Consider the following 25,112-nt stretch of genomic DNA (forward strand, 5'->3'; position numbering starts at 1 on the left):
GGCGGCTCCGCAGGAAGCGGCGCAGGCCCGGCCCCGGCGGAGGAGGGGCCGCGCCGCCCCCGCCCCGCACCGGCACCGCCCCGCTCCCGCACCGGCACCGGCACCTGCGCCCGCAGCCGCCCCGCCACAGCCCGCCGCCGGCACCGGGCCTGCGCTGCCCCTGGTCCCGGTCCCAGGTGCCCTAAGCCCAGATCCCGGGCGTCCCCCCACCCTGCGCCCCCTGGTCCTGCGCAACCCAGCCTGCTCCTGGGCAGCCCGAGTCCCAGTGCCAGTCATCAGTGCCCTCCTGGTCCCGTTTCCCATCCTGGCCCCAGTTATGGTCCTGTTTGCCCTCCTCTCCAGGTCCTGGGCACCCCTGTGGTTGTAGTTCTGGTCTCTCTCCTGCACACCCCAGTCCCAGCCCTGGGTCTCACACTTGTCCCAGTCCCGCTCTGGGCATGTCGACCCCAGCCCTGGGTACCCCACAGTTGCATTCCCAGTGCACCCCACTCCAGTGCCCTGTGGGGTGGGGTGTGGGCTGCCAGGATCAGGCTGGAGACCCAGGACACTGGAGTTCCCTGCACGCCCAGCAGTGCAGGCAGGACAGTGCTCTGGGGACAAGCCTGGAGGGGCCACAGCATCCCTGGGAGCTTCAGCAGTAGATTTTGACGAGTGGTGGGAGAACTGGGGACCGTTGGGGATCTGTTCCCTGCTCTGGCACCCTATGAGCACTTGGAGCTTGGAGGGGACAAAACATCCTGGTTTGGCCATGGACGCCCTGCAAGCAGCTGTGGGAGTCTGACCCCTGCAGCATGGCCACCTTAGACATGAGCCACCCGAGTGGGGATGTTTCCTATTCCCCCCGCCACAGGCCAGGCTGTAGGGCCTGTGCCACGAGTGACCTCGCTGCTGGTTGCTGAGAAGATGGCTCATGATGTCATGGTGCAGCGGAGCTGGCGCAGGATGCTCCGCAGGGCCTGGGGTGGGGGGATGCGACCAGCATTGCCTTCACCACGGCTGGATGGAGACTAATACCGAGGGGGTTTGCCCCTCAGCAGCAGCTCGGGGGGGACAGTGGGGCGGGGGGGGCCAGGAGCGTGGCGCTGGCGGGAGGCCGAGGCTCAGCCTCGCATTGTTCTCGGGCAGCAGCCGGAAAACGCGACGCCCGCCCCGGAGAAACGCAGGCGGAAAAGGAAACGGGGCTGGGGGCCCGCGCCCGCTGCTGCCCGGCCTCGGGACGGACGGCGCTCGGACCCCCCCACGGCCCCCACGCAGCCCCCACCCGCATTCGCCCCTGCACTGCCATGTGCCTGGGCCCGCCGACTCACGGGGGGCAGCCAGGAAGGGGAAAAAATCAGCCTGGGAGGGTGAAATTTGTGTGTGGGATGCCGATTGTCAGCGGGCTGCCCCTTTGCATCCGCCCCCGCGGGGCCGGGGGCCGCGGTGATGGGCCGAGCGGTGCGGGGAGGCGAGAGGCGAGGAGGAGGAAGGGGCGATGTCGGGTACAGGGTGACTACAAGTCCCATGAGGCCGGGCGGTGAGGGGGGGTGGGGGGTGCGGGGAGAGGGGGAAGCACCGTGCGGGAGGTGCCGCGTCCGCCCCGCCCCGCGCCCCCCGCGCCCGCCCCGCGCCGCGCCCGCCGCGCCGCTCCAGCATGCACGGAGGATGCTCGGCTCTGGCTCAGGCAGAAAGGGGCCGGAGGGCAGGTACCCGCTGCACTACCTCGTCTGGCACAACCGCGCCCGCGACCTGGACAGGGAGCTCAGCGACAAGCAGGTGGGGCGCCGGGGGAAGGGGGAGGCGGGGGGGGATCCTCCACGGGCACGGCCCGGTTCGTCTCGGGCTGATGCAATGCTGCTCGGGGTAGGGATGAGGATGAGGGTAGGGATGGCGTTCCTCCCGGGGTCGGCAGGGCTCGGAGGGTGTCGTGTGCCGTCCCCCCCGCACACCCCGGAACTGCCGCCGGGGTTGTCACGGAGCGCTGGGTACCACCCGCGGGTCCCATCCCCTGCATCCCCCGGCGCATGCAGCCCCGAGCATCCCTCCCCACGTGTCCCCGGCTCCCTGCTAGGCCTCTTGTGGGTCCCTGGCCCCCCTGGCCCGCACCCCGCTCCTCGGGGTGCCCACCAGCTCCCCTCCCTCAGGCTAAGCGCCTCTCATGGGGGTACACAGATGCTGCCAGGACGCAGCAGCCCCCCCGCCCCAGCCTCAGGAGACCAGGCAGGTTCTTCTCAGGGTGGAGAGACCCGCTGTGTCCCCCAGCTCGGGAAACTTCCCCCCCTTCCCCCCCCCCGCAGCCGGCCGGTGATGGAGCGGGGCCGCGGGCGCGTTCCCCGGCGGGTTCCCAGCCTCCCTCTCCCCCGTGGCGTTGCAATTCAGGTAATTAAAACCCAACCCCGAAGACGCAGGAAACCGCAGGCGCTGGAGGAAGGCTGATGGGGAGGCTGTGCCGAGCCCCCCCCTCCCAGCTCCCTCGGCCCAGCTCCTGGCCCCCCACGGTGCTGAGCGCCGTGAGGGAGGGACCCCGGCGCTGCTGAAGCGAGGGGCTGCCACGCAGCGATGCTCTCGCCGGGATGCAGGCGATGGCTCCCGCCACACCCGGCTCCATTGTGGGAGCTGACCGGGGCGGGGAGGGGGCTGTGCCGGCATCGCCCCTGGCCCACACCCCAGCCTTCGTGGGTTTATTTCCCTGGTAATTGGGGGTCAGTTTTTCCCCAGGAACCCGATGTGACAGAGATCAAAACAGAGCACAGGCAGCGGCTGGGCGGGTGTGGGGAGATTGGAGGGGCTGCGAGGGTGGCTGCAGCCCCACTCGCCTGCAGAGAGGCTTTTCTAACCCCCCCCCCAACCCCAGGCCCAGCCCTTGGTGGGGGGAGGCTCTGACATGGCCTCTTGCTGCCATTTGCAGGGCAAGAGCAAAGCTGGCCCTGTGTGCACCCCTGGGGTGCATGGGGGGGGGCCATGGCTGCTCCAAGCCAGACCCCAGGGCAGGTGGAGTACTGGGGAAAGGAAGCAAGGGCCAGCCCCAGGCTGAGCCCCCCACTGCTGTCCAGGGCATCCAGGGACACAGCTCAGCCCTTCTCCCTGCCAGAGCATCCCCTGGGCAAGTGGGCCAGGGCTGGTGCTAGGTGTAATGCCAGGGGCTGGGTGTCCCCCTGCCCAAGGGCTCTGCCCTCCCACCACCCTGGGTACCATGTGTGTTGTCACATTGTGCCATTCCCCCCTTCCCTGTGCAGGTGTTTGGGGTTCAGAAGCACTGGGGCAGCGTTTGCTCCTTTTCTTGTCCCCATAAGGACACTGTGTGGGTCAGTCTGTGAATTGTCACCACGAGCTCTCATTCACACCTCCCTCCACCTGGGAAGCCCGGGTCAGCGTGTCCTCATGGCAGGCAGTGACATGGAGCCCGTTGTGCCAGGACATCCCCCAGCACAGCCTGTCCCATCACGTGTGGCAGTGACCAGGGGCTGCACAGGGACAGCAGCACCCAGCACCCCCTCCCTGCACTGACCCATCTCACTCACTGTCCCTGGGGAGCAGGCGCTGGGGTCCTCCCCCCGGGGCCAGCCTCAGCACAGGGGGTGTGCTGTGCCACGTTCCCAGCTGGCACAGGAGGAGCAGCCAAGCTGTGGTCCTGCGCTGCACCACTGCCACCTCAAAGCCATCACTGGCCCTGTCTCCATGTCCCCATCCTGGAGGGTGCCACAGCTCCGGGATGGACAGCACTCAGAGGTCTGTGATGCAGCCCCCTGAGCTGGAGCCATCCCAGTGCCAGGGCCTGGGACCAGGCTCCTGCTGATGAAAAGTGGGTCACAGCGGATCCTCCGGGGCTGGCTCCAGTGCCGCATCCCCGGAGCGGGGCCCCTGGTGCTGCCTGGTGCTGGGGCAGAGCCGCAGCTGGGGACCCCGCTGAGCCTGCGGCACCCGGCCCCCGGCTGGGGGGCGATTGCTTTAATTAGAGTCATTTCATTAGTGCAATTAAGCAGCCGCAGTCGCCTGGAGAGTGTTGGAGCAGCACATTGGCTCCTGGGGAACTGGGGGACTGTGTTTGCTCCAGTGGTGCAGGCAGCCTGGGTGTCCCTCTGCCAGCTGAGCCCCTGGGGATGAGGGGCACGGGGATGCCCACAGCCCAGGCAGGGATGGGGACATCTCTGGGGCATAAGGACTGTAGGACATGTGCAAGGGACTTTCTGTGGGCACTGGAGAGCCCATATACCCTCCCTGCCCTGCCCCAAACACCTCTGGGGTGGCTGGTCACGGCTGGCACCTCTGGGTTCTTCACCCCAGGTTTATCCTGCTGGAGATGGCCTCCCCAAAACCCATACCTTGATTCAGGGTTCATCCCTACCATCTCCTGCCTTGGCAGCATCTGATACCCCTCTCTGGGCACAAGGCTGGGTGCTGTGGGGGTGGGAAGAGGCTGGGCCCCTCAGCCCTTACTCCATGGGTCCCCGAGCCATGTCCCCAGCCCTGGCTACGGCTGCGATGCTGCACCCCGCATAGGGAGCGGGGCCCAGGGGTGCTGGTGGGCGGGGGATTCCTCAGGGCTGGCTGGGTGCCAGGCTCCAGGCTTGGCACAAACAATCTCAGCCCCAGCGTGCGGCTCCCCAGGGCCCGGGGATCCTCCAAGCAGCCGCTCGGCTCACGCAGCCGCCCACCCCCGGCTCAGGCAGGGGAACACGTGCGCCCACTGCAGCCCTGGCAGAGGGGGGGCTGCCAGCAGCTGCTGCCTGGCAACTGGGCAGCAGGATCCCCCCCCCAATCTTCATATCCCAGAAACAGGGGCTTCTTCTAAGCTTGCAGCTGCATCAAGCTGTGCAGAGCTGCATGCACCACGCCGGGGGCATCTGTGCCCCCAGCTGCCATGCCACACCCCTGCTCCATGCCCATGGGGTGAGCACAGCCCAGCCTGAGCGTGCCAAGCTGTGCTGGGTGCTGACAGTCGCTGCCACACTCTCCCCACATGGGTCTGGCAGCAGCTATGGGGAATGGGGAGAGCTTTTTGGGGTGCATCCCTGGGGAGAGGTTAGGGATGGGGATGCTCCCTGAGATACCATCAAATGCCAGCTGCTTTCCCTGGCTCTAGGAGATTAATGTCTGTGGGAGGGCACTGGGGGGGGGAAATTCTGAGCACCCTGATGGTCTCTGAGCCCCAGTCCCTCCCGACAGGCCGACATCGAGCAGCTGGACCCCCGAGGACGCACCCCGCTGCACTTGGCCACCACGCTGGGCCACCTCGAGTGTGCTAGGGTGCTGCTGAAGCATGGAGCCGACGTGGGCAAGGAGAACCGCAGCGGCTGGACGGGTGAGCAGGAGGGCTCTGTCACACTGCCCTGGCACGGGCACAGGCGTGGGGGTGGACATGGCCACCCTGGTGCTGCAGGTCCCCAGGGAAGAGCTCATGCAATGGCACATGCAGGTGGCCAGCTCTGCCACGCCATGCTGTGCCACATCCCTGGGCACTGCCCCTCTCTACCCCACAGTCCTGCAGGAGGCCGTGAGCACCCGGGACCTGGAGCTGGTGCAGCTGGTCCTGCGCTACCGTGACTACCAGAGGGCCATCAAGCGCCTGGCCGGGATCCCCATCCTGCTGGAGAAGCTGCGCAAGGTGCCTCCCTCTGGCAGGGGCTGCCAGGGCCAAGGCTGGGGGTGAAATGCTGCCCAGGGGCTCCCCCTGACCCCGCTGTTCTCACCACAGGCCCAAGACTTCTACGTGGAGATGAAGTGGGAGTTCACTAGCTGGGGTAAGCTCGGGGCAGAGCGTGGCTGGGAGGGGAGTGAGTTTCCCAGCAGAGTCCCCCAGTCTCAGCATCCATCACCAGGACAGGGGAACCCTGCCCCCATGCCCCACTATGTGCCTGCAGACCCCCACAGACCTGCTGGGCTGTTAGGTTCCTCAAATGCATCCCCTCCCAGCTCAGTGCTGGCAGCCCACTCAGGGGTGCAGGTGACCCCATCCCTGGCTGGGCTATCACTGTTTCTCCCCAGTGCCATTAGTGTCCAAGATCTGCCCCAGTGACACCTACAAAGTGTGGAAAAGTGGCCAGAACCTGCGAGTGGACACCACGCTGCTGGGCTTCGACCACATGACCTGGCAGCGGGGCAACCGCAGCTTCGTCTTTCGGGGACAAGGTGAGGTAGCACCACGGTCCCCCCCGGCCCTCAGCCCAGGGTGCTGGCACTGGTTGGATGATGAGGTGGACATTGGTTGGGTGATGAGGTGGGCACTGGTGGGTGATAAGGTGGGCACTGGTTGGGTGATGTGGTGGACACTGGGGCTGTCCCCTGACCCCCTATCCCCACCAGACACCAGCGCAGTGGTGATGGAGATCGACCACGACCGGCGAGTGGTTTACTCGGAGACGCTGGCCCTGGCTGGCCATGACCAGGAGGTGCTGCTGGCTGCTGTGCAGCCCACCGAGGAGCAGGTGATGGGGCGGCTGACGGCCCCCGTCGTCACCACTCAGCTTGACACCAAGAACATCGCCTTCGAGAGGTGTGCTGGGGCAGCAGAGCCCCCCTGCCCCGGGGCTGCACAGCCCCTGGGGTGCTCACACGCCCTGGGTTGTCCTGGCGAGACCATCCATCGCTCACGCTGCCCCGTGTCACCGCAGGAACAAGTCCGGGATCCTGGGCTGGAGGAGCGAGAAGACGGAAATGGTGAATGGGTACGAGGCCAAGGTGAGGGGCAGGGGAGGGGGCTGCCCAGGGTGGGGTATGGCCCGTTGTGGGTGGGGGGTATCCACCTCTGCCCTTTCCCCACTCCCTGGACAGGTCTATGGCGCGTCCAACGTGGAGCTGATCACGCGGACACGGACCGAGCACCTCTCAGACCAGCACAAGGGCAAGAGCAAAGGTGGGGTGGGCACGGGCTGGGGGGGCTGATGCTGCACCGGCTCTGCCCCTCACCCCCTCCGCTCCCACAGGCAGCAAGACCCCTCTGCAGTCCTTCCTGGGCATCGCCGAGCAGCACATAGGGCCCAACAACGGGGTGAGTGTGCCAGGGGGTTTGGGAGAGGGAGGTGTCCCTGCAGTGGGACCCCCCTCCCCATCACCCCGGCGGGCTGTGCCGCAGACGCTGATCACGCAGACGCTGAGCCACGCCAACCCCACCGCCATCACCCCCGAGGAGTACTTCAACCCCAACTTCGAGCTGGGCAACCGGGACATGGGGCGGCCCATGGAGCTCACCACCAAGACACAGAAGTGAGAGAGGAAGGAGCAGATTGGGACCCCCCTGACCCCCCGCCGTCTCCCCCGCTGACCGCTGCGGAGCCTCCCCCGGGGCGGGGGGCGGCAGGCAGGGGTCCCCAGCCCGGCGCCTGTGCCCGGCAGGTTCAAGGCAAAGCTGTGGCTGTGCGAGGACCACCCGCTGTCCCTCTGCGAGCAGGTTGCCCCCATCATCGACCTCATGGCAATAAGCAACGCGCTGTTCGCCAAGCTGCGGGACTTCATCACCCTGCGCCTCCCGCCCGGCTTCCCCGTCAAGATCGGTACGGGGAGCGGGGGGCTGGTCTCTGTCACCGCTGTGGATGCTGCAGCCAGCTTCCCTCTTTGCTTTATTTGTCTCCTTCCCCACAGAAATCCCCATCTTCCACATCCTCAACGCCCGCATCACCTTTGGGAACCTCAATGGGTGCGACGAGCCCGTCAGCTCCCTGCGGCACAGCCCCAGCAGCGAGGCCCCTTCGCCCAGCAGCGACTCCTCCAGCGTCAGCAGCTCCAGCTCCCTGAGTATGCGGGGTTGGGGGGGGCGGGGGGCTGGCAGGGACAAGGGGGGTGGGCACACGGCGGGGTGCGCAGCCATGCCGGCGCCTGTCTCCCCTCAGCCTCGTGCCGGGCGTGCGAGATGGACCCGGCCCTGTTCGAGGTGCCGCGGGGGTACAGCGTGGTGGGCACCCACCAGGACGCCCTGCGGGAGGACGAGGACGACCTGCTGCAGTTTGCCATCCAGCAGAGCCTGCTGGAAGCAGGCAGCGAGTACGACCAGGTGGGCACTGACCTGCCATCCTCCACTTCAGCTCCTCCCCCGTTGCCCATCGTGTCCTGGTGCTGCCCCAGGGCTGCTCAGCCCAACCTGCCCCATCGCTGCATCCCACAGGGCTGAGGCCAGAGCTCAGAGTCATTTTGTTTTGGTTGGAAAGCCCTTGAAGCTGCTGCAGTCCCAGTCCCAGCCCTGCCCTCACCCTGCCCAGCCCAGCACTGACCCACAGCCTCAGCACCTCAGCCCCACAGCTTTGGGGTCCCTCCAGGGCTGGGCACTGCCCCAGCTCCCTGGGCAGCCTGGCACAGGGGCTGACACCCCTCTCAGGGAAACAGTTCTGCCTCAGCTCTAATCTCAGCCTCCTCTGGGGCAACTTGAGGCTATTTCCTCTTCTCTGTCCCTCCTTACCTGGGAGCAGAGTCTGACCCCCAGTTTCCTGCAGCCTCCTGCCAGGGAGTGTCAGAGAGTGCTCCCGTCTCCCCTGTGTCTCCTCTTCTCCAGGCTGAACACCCCCAATTCCCTCAGCCACTCCCCATCAGACCTGTTCATGCACTGGGGCTGGGTTTTGGGGTGCCGGCAAGGGGGGGGTATCCCTCTCTGAGCACCCCTTTGCCGCAGGTCACCATTTGGGAAGCGCTGACCAACAGCAAACCCGGCACCCACCCCATGTCACACGAGAGCCGCCGAGGAGACAGGTCGGTAAGGTCCTGCCAGCCTCCCCGGGGGGAGCGGGCACAGCCCCCCAGGGACCCCGCTGAGCCCCTGCTGCCCCCCAGGACTCCCCAGCACACGGCAGCCCCCCGGCCCCCCGTCAGCCCAGCTCCAGGGGGGGGCGGGGGGGGGCCCAGCGGCCTGTTCCCCAGCTACGCCGAGCAGCTGCGCTTGGCCATGGCGCTGTCGGCGCGCGAGCAGGAGGAGGCCGAGCGCCGGACGCGGCAGGAGGAAGAGGAGCTGCAGCGGATCCTGCAGCTCTCGCTGACGGAGAAGTGACCCCGTGCCCCCGTTGAGCCCCCCCACGCCCCACCCCAAAGGGTGCTGTGTATGGGGGCACGGAGAGGGGGAGAGCGGGGTGTAGGGGGGGTGGGGAGCCAGCCCAAGCACTGCGGAGGGTGAATGGGGAGAGGGGTTCAGGATTTGGCCCTGGAAGGGGGGAGATTGTCCCCCAGAGCTGAGGTGGTACTGGGGGGGTGGGGGGGGGCACCCCACAGCAGGACAAGGTGGGGGACAACCCTGCAGCTGGGGAGGTAAAGACCAAGGGGGCAACCCCATAGACTGTAACCCACCCCTGGGACAGCCCTTGCCCCCCACAACCACTCTATGGGGTGCTGCTCAGCCCCTCACCCCAGGAAGGAAGGTGGGGGGCACATCCTGCCCCAGATAGGGGAGCTGCCAGTTGTGTGGGATCCCGGGGTGCCCCCAGAGCTGGGGTCTCAGCCCAGCCCCTCTTCCCCCCCTGCCCAGGCGCTACCAAGTGCACTTACCCGGGAGCTGCTCTGCCTGCCAACGGGGGTGGGGGGCTCAGCCCCATTGCACCCCACAGCCAGCGCAGGGCCGCACAGCCCCCCCACACCCCACTGCGGGGGTCGGCTGGGGCAGCCGAGGGGGTGCCTGTGAAAGGCAGCTCGGTGTCACCTCCCTTTCCCCCTGCTCACACCCCCCACCCCCGCTCGGATGCCCCCCCCTTGGCAGCGCTGCACCCCCTCGTCCCGGGCACCGACCCCGAGAGAAACCTTACGTCAAATGGTGCTAACCCCCGGCCCCCCCCGCCCCGGGCTGCTCCTCCTTTGCACACGGGGGGCTGGGGGCTGCGGGGGGGGTGCTGGGCTCACTCCCCTGGGACTTTTCGTAGCTGGTGTCCCCCCTCCATCCCCCCCTCATGCACCCCACAAGCGACGTCTGGGCCAGGGCCGAGGGAGCCTGAGCAGCTCCCACTGCGGCCAACACCAATAAATGCTCTTTAATGTTTGTCTCTGTCGGCCTCTCTGCCCGCAGTGCCACGGCCCCGGTACCCGCCACACGGCCACAGGCGGCCGAGCCCTTTATTAAAGGGGGACCCAGGAGCAAAGAGCCAGTCGGGAGCACCCATGGAGGGGGGAAACGGGGCAGGGGGAGGTGAGGGGGGTGATGGAGTCGAGGCAGGGGGCATGTAGCACCGTACCCAGGCACATCCTGGCCGGGGGGAGGCCCAACAGTTCCCTGTCCTGGGAGGGTGCTGGCACCCAGCTTGCAGGTCCCCGAGGAGGGGTGCTCAGCAGCCCCCACCAAAGCAGGACCCCCTGGGTGCTGCAGCGGGATGTCGACGTGCCGGGCCATCCCGAGAGCGAGATGCGGCCGATGCCAGCCAAGGGGTCAAGGTCCGACCCCCTCCCTGCAGCTTCTGGGGAAAGAACATGGCTCTGGGCTCCTGCCCTCTGCGTGGACTCGGCTTTAATCCCCGGGGGGGCCGGGGTAGTCCTTGCCCTGCCCGTGGCCGCAGCCGCAGCGCTAGTCCGTGCCGTTGGTGAACTGGCAGAGTTTGTTCTCCAGGTCGGAGATGCGCTTCTCCTGCGCTTGGACCATCTCCTTCAGGGCACGGATCTCCTCTAGCACCTCCTCCAAGGCTGTCTGCTGCGGCAGGGGGAGGACACACGGGGTCACGGGGCAGCCCCTTCCAACCCCCCCTTCCCCGGGCAGGGGGAACAGCCCCGCTGCCACATCCCCATCCCCACGAGGCTCACAGAGAACTCGAGGTCGCAGGTGGATTGTCGGCGGCGAGGGCCTGGGGGAGGTTTGTTGTCCAGGATGTTCTTCTTGACCACCTTCAGCTCCCGGTTCTTGACGGGGACGTACCCGTCCCGCAGCGAGATGAGGATGGGCTCTGCATCCTTCCCCGACAGCCACTCGTCTGCCTCCAGGGCCGGCTCGGGGCCCGGCGTGTCGGGGTACAGGTCATCCTGGAAGAGGTCTGACTGTGGGGGTGAGTGAGACCGTGGTGAGATGGGGGTGTATGTCCCCCCCATCCCCCCCCAGGACCCACCATCTCCCCTGGGACCCCCACGGGCTCACCTTGCGCGGCACCGTCATGACGATGGGCTCGCACTTGCGCTCGTGCAGCTTGAAGAACCTGCACGGGACAGAGGCAGTCAGGGTCCGGCCAGCCCCCCAGCGACCACTCCTGCTCCCTCCAGCCCCCCCCTCGGGCTCTCACCTGGCGATTTCACACTTGCTGACGTCCAGCCCACGCTTGGGCATGAAGCCCATGCCCCGCTGCGGCTCCTTGCTGCTGTAGGTGTTCAGGTAGTGCACGTAGGGTGCCTCGTCCGTGATCTCAAAGTACCGGATGCTGCTGTCACCCTGTGGGTGTGAGGGTGGGGGTCAGGCGGCCCCAGGGATGGGCTGGTATGGGGGGCTGCACTCTAGGATGGGGAGTTACCTTCCCGCAGAGGTAGACAATGCTGGAGTCGGAGTCATAGAAGGGCAGCAGGACCCCATTGCTCGTGTCCATCTCCTGCAGGGCGATGGGCTCCTCAAAGTTTTTCTGTGGGGCCAGAGCAGTGGGGGAAGGCGTCAGCCATGGCCACAGAACCCCCACCCTCGTTAGTCACACGCATTAACCACAGCACACTGTGGGGATGGGGCTTGTCCCCTTCCCCTGGTACACACCCCCAGGGCAGGCAGCTTGGCATGCCTCCCCCCACACCCCCTGCCTCACTCCTGCTTACCTGCACGACTGGGTGCCCACCAGCCTGGTTTGCCCCCCACAGCCCCAGCGCCCCCTGTCCCCCCCCCATCCCTGTCCCCATGCCCGGCACAGCACGACACACTTGGGAACTTGGCGTCTTTTTGGGAGGGAGGGGGTGGGTGCAGCAGGCACCCCATCGCAGGGCAGAGGGGGCTGAGGATTGGGGAAGGAGGGGGCCAAGTTCCCAGGGCAGCACTCCATGCGGCCTCGTTACCGGGTCCCACAAGCCCAGCTCCCGCTGGCTCATTCTGGTAAAGCCCGTGGTAAAGATGTGTCCTTCCCGCGTGAAGATGGCCCGCACGGGCCTCAGCCCTTCGTGGGGGGCAAACCTCTCCTGGGGGGAGGGGGAGAGAGTCAGCACGGGGCATGGGAAGGGAGGGAAAATCGGATGGGCGTCCGGATCCGTCCCCTAAAGTGGCCACTGAGTCCTGTTCCTGAAGAGCGCGCGAGGGGCTGAGCTCTGCGGGACCCCCGGGGCGACGCTGCCCGGGCAGGAGCCGCCGTGTCGTACCAGGTCCCAGAGGCCCAGCTGCCGCTCGCTCATCTTGCTGAAGCCGGTGGTGAAGATCTTGCCATCGGCCATGAAGATGGCGCGGATGGGGCGGGTGCCGTCGTGCGGTTTGGTTTTCTCCTGCGCCAGCCGTTAGCGGGTTAAAACCAGACACAGAGACGCGCGGGGCGCGGGGGGTTAGTAGGGTCAGGCGGGCACGGGGAGCGGGGACCCCGCGGCGGGATGCTGGGGGGGAGCTCACTCACCGCCACGATCTGTCGCTTGCGGGGGTCGATGACTCGGACCTTCTTGTCCTTGCAGGTGGTGACGAGGAGGCTGCCGTTGCGGTTCCAGCCCACGTTGTAGATGAGGTCGGTGTGCATGTCCTCCAGCACCAGCAGCATCTCCCCTGTCCCCACGTTCCAGAGGATCACCAGGTTGTCGCAGCCTGCAGACGGGAGATGCTGTCACGCCACGGATCCCGACCCCGACCCCGGGGAGGGGCACCCGGGACCCCCTTACCGGCGCTGAGCAGGACGTTGCGGGCGGTGGGGTGCCATGAGATGATGCTCACCCGCTTGGAGTGACCCTCCAGCGTCACCACGGGCTCCGTGATGTTGCGCACAGGGACATAGTCGGGGATCTGCCACACCTGGGGGGGAGCAGGGGAGGCTTGAGCATCACCCCACGGGCGAGCACTAAGCAGCTGAGGGCCGTGGAGCCAATTAACCTCATTGTTAATCCCGGCTTGGGCTGTGGGGAGGGTGATGAGGTGACGTCTCCATCCCGGGGTGCATCCCCAGCACTTTGGGTGCTGGTGGGCACAGGGAGTGGGGTGCAGCTGGGGCACAGCCCCCAGCCCTTTGTGTGTGTCCCCCCCCGCAGCTATTCTGGGTGCTGAGTCGCCGGGGTGGGTATATTTAGCACAAACTGCTGCATCATGGAGAGAGCAGCCGCCGCCAGCGCGAACGCATGGCACCGCGGCTAAAAATAGCCCCGTGACACTTTGCAGGCGGCGCGGGAGGGGGGATGCGCTGCTCTGTGCCCTCCCCCCGCGCCCGGCCCCTCACCATCACCGTGGTGTCCTCGGAGGCGCTGGCGATGACGTTGTCGTTGTGGGGACACCAGTCGATGTCCAGCACAGGCGCCGTGTGCCCCGTCACCAGCGGGTGGTTCTTGTCCACCCGTCCTGTCTGCAACGCCGAGGTGCCAGGATGAGTCCCCGGGAAGAAACCCGGCAGGTGCCCTCCAAACCCCAGCCTGGCCACCACGTGAGGTTGTGGCACAAGCAGGGGACACGCAGGGGGTCTCAGCGGTGGCCAGAGCTTTGCACCTGCCCTGAAGGGGGAAACTGAGGCACGCAGTGGGAATGGGGCTCACTTGGCACGGAGGGACATGGAGGGGAAGGATGTGCCCCAGGAGAGGTTGCTTTGTGTCCCCTCTGATGGCACAGAGGGACTGAGGATCCCTTCCCAGCTGCCTCTGCAGGGCAGACCCCCACCCCAGCAGGATGCTCCCTGGGCATTGCGTGCCCCTGGGGAATTTGGGGTGGGGAGAAAGCAAATGCAGCTTTCCCACTTCACCTCAGCTGCCCCTGGGACGTCACCACAACACCAATGACTATCCCAGGCTGCCTCTGCCCCGAGCCTCCACGTGAGAGTGGGGATGTTGAGACAAAGCTGAGGGGCTCTGGGGCCACAGCAGCCCCTCAAAAGCAAAGCCCATCATCATGTGTCCCCCCCAAATGCCTTCCAGGAGAGACCAGACCCTGGCAGCCTCCCCGCTCACCTTGGCAAGGGGCAGCACGATGAAGGCCCCTCCGCCACCGGCCTCCACGATGATGGCCACAAACTTGGGGTTGACGGCGCAGAAGGAGCTGTCACATGTCACCTTGGAGACACGGATGTCCTCGTACATCTGATCAGCCTTCACCGGCTGCCCGAAGACGTGCCGGAACTTGCTCTGTCGCACCACACGGCGGCTCATGGCTGGGGGGGGACAAGGGTCAGGCCGCCACCCCCCCAGCACAGCATGGAGGAGCTTCAGCCCCCAAGAGGCTCTTCCCTATGCTGGGCACAGGGAGAATGGAGATGGTGGGGGGTGAGGGTGCAGGATGGTGCCCAACGTGGCTCTGACCCCATGGCAGAAACGTGGGCAGCCCTGGTGCAGGAGGTTTGGGTGCTGCAAGCGCTGGGGATGGGCATCCCACAGCTGGGGATGGGGGCTGAGCAGGGATGTGGCCATGCCATGATGTGCAGCTGTGCCATGCCCCGCAGCTGGCACTGGGAGCTGCTGTGGTAGAGAAAGGGGCTGCAGAGAGGTTGAGATGGACATGGAGATGCCATGTTCCAGGCCACAGCTTGTCCCCTCGTGCTCCATCCTGTGTTGGTGGCCTGCAGTTGCCTGGCTCAATTCAGTGCCCAGCAGGGAGGATGTGCCTCCAGCACTGCCCAGCCCACACCTCCCCCCATGGGCCTCTCACCTAGGGCTCCTCATGTGACACCCACTCTGCACCCCAGCACACTGCCCTGGCACCGATCTGAGGCAGGGGCTGCGTACAGCACCACCACGGAGCCCGATGGGCACACTGGGGTGCAGAGGAGCCCCCATGCTCAGCCTGGCCCTGGTAGAGTCTCCAGCCCTCAGCCACAACTGAGCACGCTGTCCACAATCACCCGTCTCCATCCTGACACTGTGCTGCTGCTGGGACCTGCCTGAGGTGCACTGAGCCCCTCGGGACCACAGAACTCCTGGAGCTGGGGCTCGGGAGCACCCACGAGCCACTCACCACCCTGGAGACTCCCCTGTGCTCTTTTGGGACCTCAGCCACTGCCAGGGGCTGTATCCAGCCACCAAATCCCAGCCCAGAGGGCCAGGCACCACTGCCCCAGCCTGTGGGGCTGGGGAGGGCAGAGGTAGGAGCAGGTCTGCTCCTTTTGCATCCCAGATAGTGGCTTTTGACCACAGCACGTGCGGTGCTGAGCCAAGCCACATCTGCCTGGTCCCTGGGTGTCCCCAAGGGTCCTCATGGCCTGGCAGAGCAGCTGCAGCCCCCTGAGGGGGCCCAGAGCAATGCTATTGAGGAGGGCTGGACATTAGCAATGCCAGCATCACCCCCACGGCCCCAGCCCTGGTCCCCAGCCCTGGGGAGGGGTGAGTGGGCTCTGTGGGGATGCCCTTGGGTATTTTGCATCTCATCCGTTGCCAGTGGGAGCAGAACTTGGGGTGTAGACATGCAGGGGAGGGGGTGATAGCTCAGCTGGCTGGGCAGGGTAGAATAAAGTGTGTGGGGTGCAGGACGGTGCAGGGGAAGCGCAGATTTGGCACAGGCAGAGTTGAGCAGGGTGCAGGCAGCGTGTAGGGTGCAGGCTGGGTTGGGAAGGGTGCAGGTGGGGTGGTGCAAGCAGAGTTGAGCAGGGTGCAGGCAGGGCTGAGTGGGGTGCAGGCTGAGTTCAGGCAGGGTGCTGATGGGGTGCAGGAGGCAGGGCTGAGTGGGGTGCAGGCTGAGTTCAGGCAGGGTGCTGATGGGGTGCAGGAGGCAGGGCTGAGTGGGGTGCAGGCTGAGTTCAGGCAGGGTGCTGATGGGGTGCAGGCAGCGCTGAGTGGGGTGCAGGCCGGGTGCTGATGGGGTGCAGGCATGACACAGGCAGAGTGGGATGAGGTGCCGGCAGGGAGCAGGTGGGGTACGGGCGTGACACAGCCGGGGTGCAGGCAAGGTGCAAGGCAGGATACAGGCAGGACAGCCCCAGCTCTCCGCTCCCCGGCCGTGCCCATTACGTTGCCACAATTGAATCCGCAGCGGCTGCTCGGGAACGACCAGAGGTCACTTTCCAAATATAGCCATCTCCTGCCCGGCGGCGGGCGAGGGGCCGGGGGGCCCGGGGGGCCGCAGCCCGGCTCCGCTCCGCACCCCGCGCCGTGCCCCGTCCGTCCCCGTCCCCGTCCCCGCCGCGGCTGCTCCCACCTGCGCTCCGCGGCTCCTGCGCGCTGCGGGCGGCCCCGGCGCTGCCCCGGCTCGGCTCCGCCCGGCCCCGCTGCGCTGCGCTCCCGCCGCCCGGCCCGGCCCCGCTCCGCCCGGCGCGGCTGTGCTCGGCCCCGCGCAGTGCCGCTGCCGCAGAGAACAGCTGAGCCGAGCCGGGCGCCGGGGCCGGCACAGCCCCCCCTGCCGCGGGCACCGGGGGGGAGAGGAGGAGGAGGAGAGGAGGAGGGAGGGGGGGGGGGCCCTGGGCCGGCCCCGCCTGCCCCCGCACCCTGCCCGGCCCCCCGGCTCTGCGCGCGGGTTTGGGAGCAGCCCTGGCACAGACGGGGCGCGCAGGGGTTCCCGCAGCTCCCGCGCCCCTCACCCGGCACAGTGCGCGGGAGCCCCTCGTCTCAGTGCTGCGGGAGGGTGGGGGACAGGAGGAGCCCCTCTGCCTGCTCCTGCCAGGCAGCACTGGGGGAAACCAGGGGGAGAGTCAGGCCTCGGCAGCGCCAGGCTGCCATCACTGCAAGGGTCACCTCTGCCCAGGGCTGCGACTCTGCAACGGGTCCCCCCACACTCAGGAGTCCAGCCAGCCTCACTGAGACCACGGCCGTGGGCTGTCTCCAGGGCCTTCAACACCCACAGCCTCCCCCTGAGCTCACAGCCGACCCTGGGAGCAACGGGGCTGCCCCCCGAGCCCGTGTCTGTCCCAGCCCTGCACAGCGGGATGGTCACGGGCACATTCAGGAGCCCTGTTTGGGATTTCGCAGAGCCCAGCCCTGCAGGGATGCCCTGACCCAAGGGGATTAAGGGATTGTAGGGCTTGGGGACCAGTGGGAGGGGAGCAGTGGTTCCTGGAAAGGCAGCAAAGCCCTGGGACCCTACAAGGGCACTGAGCGGAGCTGGACGAGCATTGGCTGAGCGGGGCAGGACAGGGCAGCTGGCAAAAAGGCAGGGAAAAGGTGACATCCTTGCTCACCCAGCCAAAGGAATGGCAGGGAGGGAGGGGGCTGCAGAGCCACCCCCTGCCTGCCCCATCCTACCATAGCCCCAGCTTGCTCTGCCCTTGGAGCTTGGGGACAGAGTCAGCCCTGTGCCCTACAAGCCACATCCCCAGCAAGTGGAGAAAAGGCCCAGGAAGCCTTTCCCCAGGCAGCTCTGGGGGCCAGGGCAGCCCAGGCACAGGGGGCCCTGCCCTGCCCCTCAGCCCCAGTGTCTGCTCAGCCCTGGCCCCGTGGGAAGTTTCATGCAGGGACACTGAGAGGGAGCTCCAGGGGAAAGTGTCTCTGTACCCCCTGCTCACAGCTCCACTGCTCCCAATGGCTGGGCAGGCCAGAGGGAGCACACAGACCTTTGCAGAGCTTTGCCTGCCATGACAGGGGACACAATGGAGAACAAACAGCTCACCTGAGATGGGCTGTTTCCCACCGCAGAGCTCCACTTGCACTGCAGCTCCTCGGAGTCAGCTCAGCTCCTTGGCCAGGCCACGGTGGGTCTACTCCAGGGTCCCTACTAAAATCTCATCACTCTCAGAGCTTAAACCCCTAGACTTCCCCACAGCTCTTCTGCCTGTAGTGAGGGCACAGAATCATTTTGTTTTGGTTGGAGAAGCCCTTGAAACTGCTGCAGTCCCAGCCCTCCCCTCACCCTGCCCAGCCCACCACTAACCCACGGCCCTCAGCACCTCAGCCCCACAGCTTTGGGATCCCTCCAGGGCTGGGCACTCCCCCAGCTCCCTGGGCAGCCTGGCACAGGGGCTGACACCCCTCTCAGGGAAACAGTTCTGCCTCAGCTCCAATCTCAACCTCCCCTGGGGCAACTCAAGGCTATTTCCTCCTTTCCCTGCTTCTAGCAGGGGACACGAGGTAAGAGCCGTGCTCTGGCTCCCCAGTGCCCCCATCCTGACACGGATGCCCCTCCTCAGTCCTGACCCCAAGCAGGAGGCAGCACAGCTGCTGTCATCTTCAAAATAAAACTTTATTCATTCAGTAACAAGAACATTGAATCTGCACATCAGTGCACAAGTTCACATTTAAAAACAGCTGAGCACATCGGTCAGAAAGTCGTTCTGGGGAAAGGGGACGATCCCAGCCACCACGGACGCTGCAGGAGGGACAGAACCGCTTCCCTCCTCGCTTTGCAACTCCCTGCCAGCCACGCCGAGGGCTCGTGGCTGGGCTGCCCAGCCCCGGGGAGATTCCTACAGACCAGCACATGGACTGCACATAAACATCTCCACATGGGAAAATAAAAGGCACTGGCACCTGCTTTTGTGCCAACAGAGATGGCTGTAGCTCGGGCGTGCTGTTAGCACCTCTGAGGGCACTGCTGGAGGGACACCCAGAGCCATCTGGCCAGCCCTGTGCCAGGCCAGCACCCACCTCTGCCCCATGCCAGCAAGGGCTCGGGGGTCCCTGTCTCAGGGGGAAGCGTGGGGGCTTATGTGGAGCCAGGACCAGATTAAGGCAGGACGCACCAGGAGGGGAGCAGGGGCCCTGCGGGGGATATGGCTTCCTCCTGCTGCCTCGGAGCCCTGGGGCAGGGGGCAGTGCCTGCTGCCCACGGGGCTTGTGTCACTCCTCCCAGGAGGTCCCTGGAGCAGCCAGAGCTGAGGTGGGACACCTTCCCCCAGGCCTTTACTGGTAGAGAGACACAGAGCTAATCCGAGTGAGCCTGCAGCATCACCTCCTGCCACCTGCTGGGACTGTGCCCCCAGGAAAGGGGCTGAAAAAGGGAGAGATTTGTACATATCACAACTTCTCAAGCAGACCAGACATACACACACACACATACACACACACACCATCGAGTGCAACAGAAGGCTGTGTGAACGCCAGCTCCCCGCACACACGCTGTGATGTGTGAGGCTCCAGGGTCCAGCACAGCGGCGACAGGGTGGGCAGGGGCTGGGATATTGTACAGGAGTCAATGTAAACAATAAAGCATCCTCTGAGACAGAGGGCTCTGCCAGAGACCAAAACCAACAGTTGCTTTCTACAAAAAATGCCCTTAAAACAATGCATTTCTCCTCAACGCCCATCAGTGAGGCCGGTTGGGTGCTGAGCCCCCTGGAGGTGCTGCTCCCTGTGCTGCTCAGCAGGTCACAAGAAGCTCTCGTGAGGTGGTCACAGGGACACCAGGAGTGAGTCAACACTCACCTGTGAGCCACCAGCATGGAGAAAGGTCAACTGTGCCCAGGCAGAGCTTTGATGCCAGGAGCTCAGTGGCTTTATTGTCCAGACACTGGCCAAAGAAGAGCCAGGACTTGGAGAGCTGCATGTGACGTGCCTCCTCAGCCCATCCCGTCCTCTGCCATCCACGCCAGAGCCTCCAGACCTCCAAGGCCTTCACAACTCTGCAAGAGAACCACCTTCCCTGACTGCCTCTGCCTGTCCAGGGCCTGCCCAGAGAAAAACCACCACTGTGCTGGGCCGGAGCTGAAGGCCCAGGGGACAGTGACACACCTCCCTGTGAGGGTCTGAGGGTCTCTGCCTTCGCTGCTCTTCCCAGCTGAAGCAGTGCTGGAAGCAAGCAGCACTTGTGGTCTGCATGGAAGAGCCTCCCTCTAGGGCATTTCTCCTGAGATGAAGCTGGGCGAAGAAACCTGATTCCCTTCCTCCTCTTCCACCTCCTCCTCCTTTCTCAAGGGAGCAAATTATACACAGGACTTTCCCCTCCCCAGCAGATCCTTGTCACCAGGACACGCTGCTGGCCAAGCATGCTCCCTCCAACGCAGGGCAGGCAGATAAGTCCTTGGGGTCAGGAATGGTGGGCATCAAGGTCTGGTGAGGTTTGTGGGGGAGGAAAGGACTGAAACTGTCCTTCGGAAGATGACATGAGCCACTTGGCCTTTCCATGCTGCCTGCCCAGCTCTGAAGCCAGCTGGAGCTGGCTAAGAGAAGTCAAATGTCTTTCAGTGTCCCAAAGAAGTATCTGGCCTCCTGGGCCAAGGACTTGGGTGACTGAGTGACTGAAATGGCCTGGGATGACACGCTATTTGACCCAAGACAGGGCCTTGCTGGGCTGCTTTGGGCTGTGCTCCAGCCTGCGGAGCATGGGCAACAACCCCCCCAGGAGAGCTCAGGCTCCTTGGGAAGGAAGGGATGAAGTGCATGTTGCTGCTGGGGAAGGACAGGCACACTTGCAGCCCCGTGCCTGGGCTGTGGGCCCTGTGAAGCAGGGTGAGAGGATTCCCTGGGAGCTACAGGAGGGCAGCGAGGTAGGAATTACCTTATGAACTGCTAGGCCATCCTGTCATGCTGGGGGTTGTGGGCACCCGTTCCTTCCCCAGGGCAGATGCACGCTGTTTCCCAACACTCTGCTCAAGACGAGCTCATCCCATGCACGCTGCCTGCAAGGCTCTGCAGCACCGGTGCAGCTTCCCAGGCATGGCTTGGTCTGCTGCTCCTCCCACACTGCATCCTCTCCATGCTGGGCCTGCAGCAGCTGGAGCCATTCTGCATCTCCTCTCCTTGCTTTGCTCCTCCCCAGAGGGCAGGTCTGGGCCAGAGCCAAGCACCAGCTCAGACATGCTCTTCTGTCACAGACCCACCATGGGACTGCAGACAGGACCCAGAGCTCCCCTGCCACGGCCAAGCGCCTTTCCCTCTGCTCCTACAGTACAGATACAATTTGCTGATATATATGGCTGGAAATGAGGAGCTTTGCTTTAGCCAAAGAGCTCGGGAAACATAACACAATCTGTTGAAATTTGGAGCAGACCCTTCAAACATTGATTCTCTGGGGAAGCAAGAACCTGCCTAATGGCTTGAGGTGGCCAGTGGCTTCCCACATCCAACTGGCACTTCTGAAACTCGGCTTCAAGCAGGAGGGAGATGGGCAGATGCAGAATCCTCCTCCTCCTCCCACAGCAGGTAACAGGGCTGCACACAGGGCTGGGGGAACAGGGACACATTTGGCAAAGGCTGGCATTGAGGCTCACTTTTGGAAAGGGAAGAGAGATCACAATGTCAAATCCACTCCCGTTTCTGTGCAGATGACCATGAACAGCACTGAGCTGGAGGAAGGGGGTTTTGTTTTCCAGTTTACAGAATGCATTCTTGCCCTTTAAAAAAACAACCAAAACAAAACAACTCCCAAAACATAGAAACAACAAAAGCCCCTCTATAAATACCATATATACAATTCAGGCAAAAAAAGAAGAAAAAACTTCCAGAAAAGCCCTTCCCTCTGGGTCAAGAGTCAGGAGTGACAGCAGAGAGCACAGAGCTTTGCATTCAGCAGGGGCAACGCGCCGTGTAACAACTCTGACAGGTTTGGGAGTGACCAGAAGTGCCCGTGAGCGTGGCAGAGTGGGGAGGAAAACTCAGGCAGCACGAGACAAGAAGAGCTCTGGGCAGAGGGGAGGCAGCAGGAGGGCAGAGAACAGATGATATGGCCATGAACTTGGAAGGCCCACAGCAGTATTCAAGTAATGGGAGGGTTAAAACCCTAACGAGGCGTTTGTTTTAAAAGAACACTCTGGCTTTGGGAGCTCTCCTCCTCTCACCTGCTGGTCTGGGGTGATCTTGGCAGCTCGTGGAGGAGCTCTGCTTCCCCTCCCCACGAAATGAGGGTCCTGCACGACCCACAGCAGAGGTGGGCACTGATCTGGGGTTTTCAGAGCCCAGCCCTTGGGAGGATTTACCCCCCGTATGCTCCTTTTGGGGATGCACCAGCCAAACCGAGCTCAGGAGGAGGTTGTCCTGAAGCAGCTTTGTGAGTGATCCGCCAGCATCGTGGAGTTGGAGTTTGCAGAAATAAAAGAAAGGCCAAACAAAGTGACCTTGGCACAACCTTCACATTTACAGGGGCTCTCACCCCAACAACTGCCCAGCACCATTTCAAGGCATGGGGGAAATTCAAGTTAGGAACTAGGATCTACACAAAACTCCACCTTGCCAAAGCAAGCCAACATCAACTTTCACGTTATCAAGGTGTTCTTTTAAAACAAACTAACAACAACAGCAACAAAAATGAAGAACATCTGAGGTTATCTGAGTTAAAAACTTAAAAAACCCAAACAGTCCTGCAGTCAGAGTCACACAGAGAACCAACCCACACCTACATGCGCCAGGAACAGTAAGAGGACAATAGATATATATAAAATTAACCAATAAAGTGCATGTTCCGTATATTACACCTGCCCCTTGCATGAACACAACAGCACGGGTTCTGGGAAGGGAACCCCAGGCCAGGGCTCAGGATCACATGGTATTGTAGAGGGGATTGGTTGTCCGCTTTTTGTCATTGGTCTTTTTGAGCCTCCTCAGAGGGTGAGTTCTGCCGTGCTGCTGCCGGGGTGCGACAGCCAGACCTTGAGCTGGAGGCAAGGAGTCCAGGACCTGTACCTGGAGCAGGGGAGGACCCTCCTCGGAGCTAGTCCACGTTGGATCCGTGCTGGCAAACAAACTCTGCTGGCTGGAGCCGCACTCTTTGGCGTACTGAGCGAGCGGGCGCTCCACGGGCTTGCTCTGGGCAATGCACTCGGCTGTTCTGAGCTGCTCCACAAAATGCTTGGCGGGCTCTGGGCAGGAAAGGCGATGCCTCTCACACGGGCCTCCCGCGCCCCCCTCCGACCTCCCCCCGCCAAAGCCTCGACCGAGGGCGACGCAGGTGAGGAGCACGGGGTTGGCGTCGGAAGAGGCCGACTGCCGCTCGGATAAGTCGTCCTTGGAGAGGTCCAGGCAGTCCAGCTTGGCCAGGGACGCCGAGCGTTTCATGTGGGACGGGGTGGTGAGTCCCGCGTGCCGGATCCGAGCCTCGATCTCCTTGGCTCGCTGCTTGACCAGCCCCGGGCTGCTGCTGCGCTCCTCGATGCTGTGGCTGCTGGAGCTGTGCGGGAGGCTGTAACACAGGAAAGAGATGTCCAGGAGGTCCATGTTTTCAGTCTGTTGGCTGGTGAAGTCCTCGTTGCTCAGCTGCCCCGAGCTGCCAGTCCCCCTGCTGCAGAGAGCCTTGGGCCTGTCCCTGAATGGGAGAGTCACATCTCCCTCGGTGCCGTGTGCTGTGACCGGCTCATCCTCTGTACCTGTGCTCTGCTCAGTGACGCCTTCCAGGTGAATTATGTAAGAAGAGCGATTTGGGCTGGCTGAAAGTGTAGAGGTGAGCTGGGCAGAGGGAGCAGCAGCACTGAGATGAAGAGCTAACCCAGCAGCCTCCTCGCTGGGGCCGTCTGCAGTGACGATGTTCTGTGTGTGTGCCGCCTGCTCCGGCAGAGCTCCCAGAGGGGTCGGTGCCTTCTCGGGGCACAGTGAAGGGTTCAAGTTTTCATCTAAGGACAGGCCAGCCATGGCCAGCCCGCCCTGCTCACAGCTTGCAGCAGGGTGCTCTACAGATATACCCAGGGGAGCATACTCAATGATTTCAATTCTCTTTGGGAGGAGGGAGGGCAGGGATGGCTCCCCCGTCCCATCAAACGACACCACTGTCCTCTGCTCTTGTGCCATTCCCTCCTGCCCTGGGCTGTGCTCTGCAGGCAGAGCCTCCAGCACAGGGCAGGCCAGGGCTGCAGGCAGGTGTCTGTCTGCAGGCAGCTCTGACCTGGGAGGCAGCAGCTCCACAGTGCCTGCCCCTTGCACCCTGTACCCCTCCAGAGCCAGCTCCAGGGCTGGCTCCTCGCTCTTCCCCCGCGGCAGGAGCTCAGCAGCAGGAGAGTCGTTCCTGGAGTTCTTGCGGGTGGGTAAGATGCAGACTGGGCTGTGCTGGTGCTCCTGCTCCTGTCTCAAGCGCTCCTCGAACTCCAGGGTGGCTCGTCGGACAGAGCCAGGGCACCACTTGGGCTCAGGGTTCGTGGACTCACGAGGCTCTTGCTGCTCTCCCCTAAGGCTGCTTTCCTCCAGGTCTGATTTACCAGAAGACGTCTGCAGGGTGGCGGCACCTTCTTGCTCAGCTTCTTGCTCAGCTTGCAGGGCATCCTTCTCCTTTTCCTGGTGACCAGCACAGGCTCCTTCACTCTGTTCCACTCTTTCTGATGCCCAAATCGCCTCCACTGGCAGGTCATGCACTGTGTTCCTCTTTGGTGTCGGGGTGAGGTTGGCTGAACCCTCTTTCTGCTGGGCAGGTCCTGCTCCCTGGTTGATTGACTCAATCTCTGTGATAATCTCCTTGACAGAAATGGCATTTTCTGAGTGGGATCTGGTGAGATGGCCCATGCTGGGCAGCTCAGGGACCTCCTGCAACACAGAAACAGAGGATTACAAAGTGGATCAGCTGTGCTGACATAGAGCAAATGGCAGCAGCTTAAAGAAAACGGGGGTACACATCCCCAAAGGGACAGAAAATACAAGTGCCAGTGTGTGAAGAGAGACTTAAGTGCTGTGATCACTTGTGGCAGCGTTACTGTCTCAGACTGCATTTAACATCTTCCAGGCCGGATCTTCACCTAGTCTGAGATTTAAGAACTTTTATTTACTTGCCACAAATTCCAAGGGAAGTTTAGCCCCCCCCTTTTTATGCAACAAAGGAGAGTTCAGTTAACCAAAATTCCTAATGCTGCTAGAAGTGCAGGTTTGAACTGAAAATGTGAAAGACTCAGCACACAGAAGAGCAGCATAAAGAACAACTGACTGCTGAAATGCTCTGGCTTCCTGGAGGAAAATGGCCAGAGAGGCTCTCCTGGCCACACAGATGCTCCTGCTGCCAAATCACTGGAGAGAGCGCTGGCCTGCTCTATTTGGAAGATCCTTGGTGCCTCACATGGAGATGGAAAAGATGCAAACAATGCAGTGTGGAATTTAAATAAGAGAGGCTCCCAGAAAATGATGGTCCCAGCCACCATCACTCCCTGTGAGAGCCCTGGAGAGTGGGAAGCCACTGTAAGGGACAGGCACCTCAATTCAGAGGTTAATAGATTTTGTCAGGAACATCTCTTTGCTGAGGAGAGATGTGAGCCATGACATGTCTGACCCCATCACCCCAGGCTCATTCTCTTCCTCCAGCAGCAGAAGCTCCACATCTGCCTTGATTTATTATCCCCATG

The 25,112-nt window shown here is 63.6% G+C and overlaps 3 protein-coding genes across 11 annotated transcripts in view; 1 reads left to right on the forward strand and 2 right to left on the reverse strand.

Annotated features, from left to right (window-relative positions):
- Positions 1-1,189: 1,189 nt before the first annotated feature.
- ANKRD13B (ankyrin repeat domain 13B) lies at positions 1,190-9,925 on the forward strand. 5 transcript variants are annotated; one of them, XM_062012251.1, is made up of 15 exons: positions 1,190-1,755; positions 5,146-5,281; positions 5,460-5,584; positions 5,675-5,720; positions 5,965-6,108; positions 6,283-6,472; positions 6,591-6,657; positions 6,751-6,832; positions 6,903-6,967; positions 7,052-7,182; positions 7,312-7,469; positions 7,558-7,710; positions 7,806-7,966; positions 8,579-8,659; positions 8,737-9,925. In XM_062012251.1, the coding sequence occupies exons 1-15, from the start codon at positions 1,426-1,428 to the stop codon at positions 8,965-8,967; spliced, it is 2,100 nt and encodes a 699-aa protein (XP_061868235.1). In that variant the 5' UTR covers positions 1,190-1,425; the 3' UTR covers positions 8,968-9,925. The 5 variants fall into 5 exon arrangements, with proteins under 5 accessions (XP_061868235.1, XP_061868236.1, XP_061868238.1 ...); XM_062012252.1 differs by having other exon boundaries at positions 8,579-8,655; XM_062012254.1 differs by having other exon boundaries at positions 7,883-7,966.
- Positions 9,861-16,194, reverse strand: CORO6 (coronin 6). 4 transcript variants are annotated; one of them, XM_062012258.1, is made up of 12 exons: positions 16,136-16,194; positions 13,960-14,159; positions 13,242-13,364; positions 12,694-12,823; positions 12,438-12,619; positions 12,193-12,312; positions 11,896-12,015; positions 11,373-11,477; positions 11,148-11,293; positions 11,006-11,063; positions 10,678-10,908; positions 9,861-10,567 (listed from the first exon to the last, which is right to left on the reverse strand). In XM_062012258.1, the coding sequence occupies exons 2-12, from the start codon at positions 14,155-14,157 to the stop codon at positions 10,445-10,447; spliced, it is 1,536 nt and encodes a 511-aa protein (XP_061868242.1). In that variant the 5' UTR covers positions 14,158-14,159; positions 16,136-16,194; the 3' UTR covers positions 9,861-10,444. The 4 variants fall into 4 exon arrangements, with proteins under 4 accessions (XP_061868242.1, XP_061868240.1, XP_061868239.1 ...); XM_062012256.1 differs by lacking the exon at positions 11,896-12,015 and having other exon boundaries at positions 9,861-10,564; XM_062012255.1 differs by lacking the exon at positions 11,896-12,015.
- A 1,894-nt stretch (positions 16,195-18,088) lies between these two features.
- SSH2 (slingshot protein phosphatase 2) overlaps positions 18,089-25,112 on the reverse strand; it is a 97,206-nt gene continuing 90,182 nt past the window's right edge. For both annotated transcript variants that reach the window (XM_062012010.1, XM_062012011.1), the window contains one exon: positions 18,089-24,306. In XM_062012010.1, the coding sequence (XP_061867994.1) occupies positions 22,339-24,306 (1,968 nt within the window). In that variant the 3' untranslated portion in view covers positions 18,089-22,338. The remainder of the gene's footprint in view (positions 24,307-25,112) is intronic.

The sequence above is a fragment of the Colius striatus genome, chromosome 20, assembly GCF_028858725.1.
Source record: "Colius striatus isolate bColStr4 chromosome 20, bColStr4.1.hap1, whole genome shotgun sequence".
Classification (NCBI taxonomy): Eukaryota; Metazoa; Chordata; class Aves; order Coliiformes; family Coliidae; genus Colius; species Colius striatus.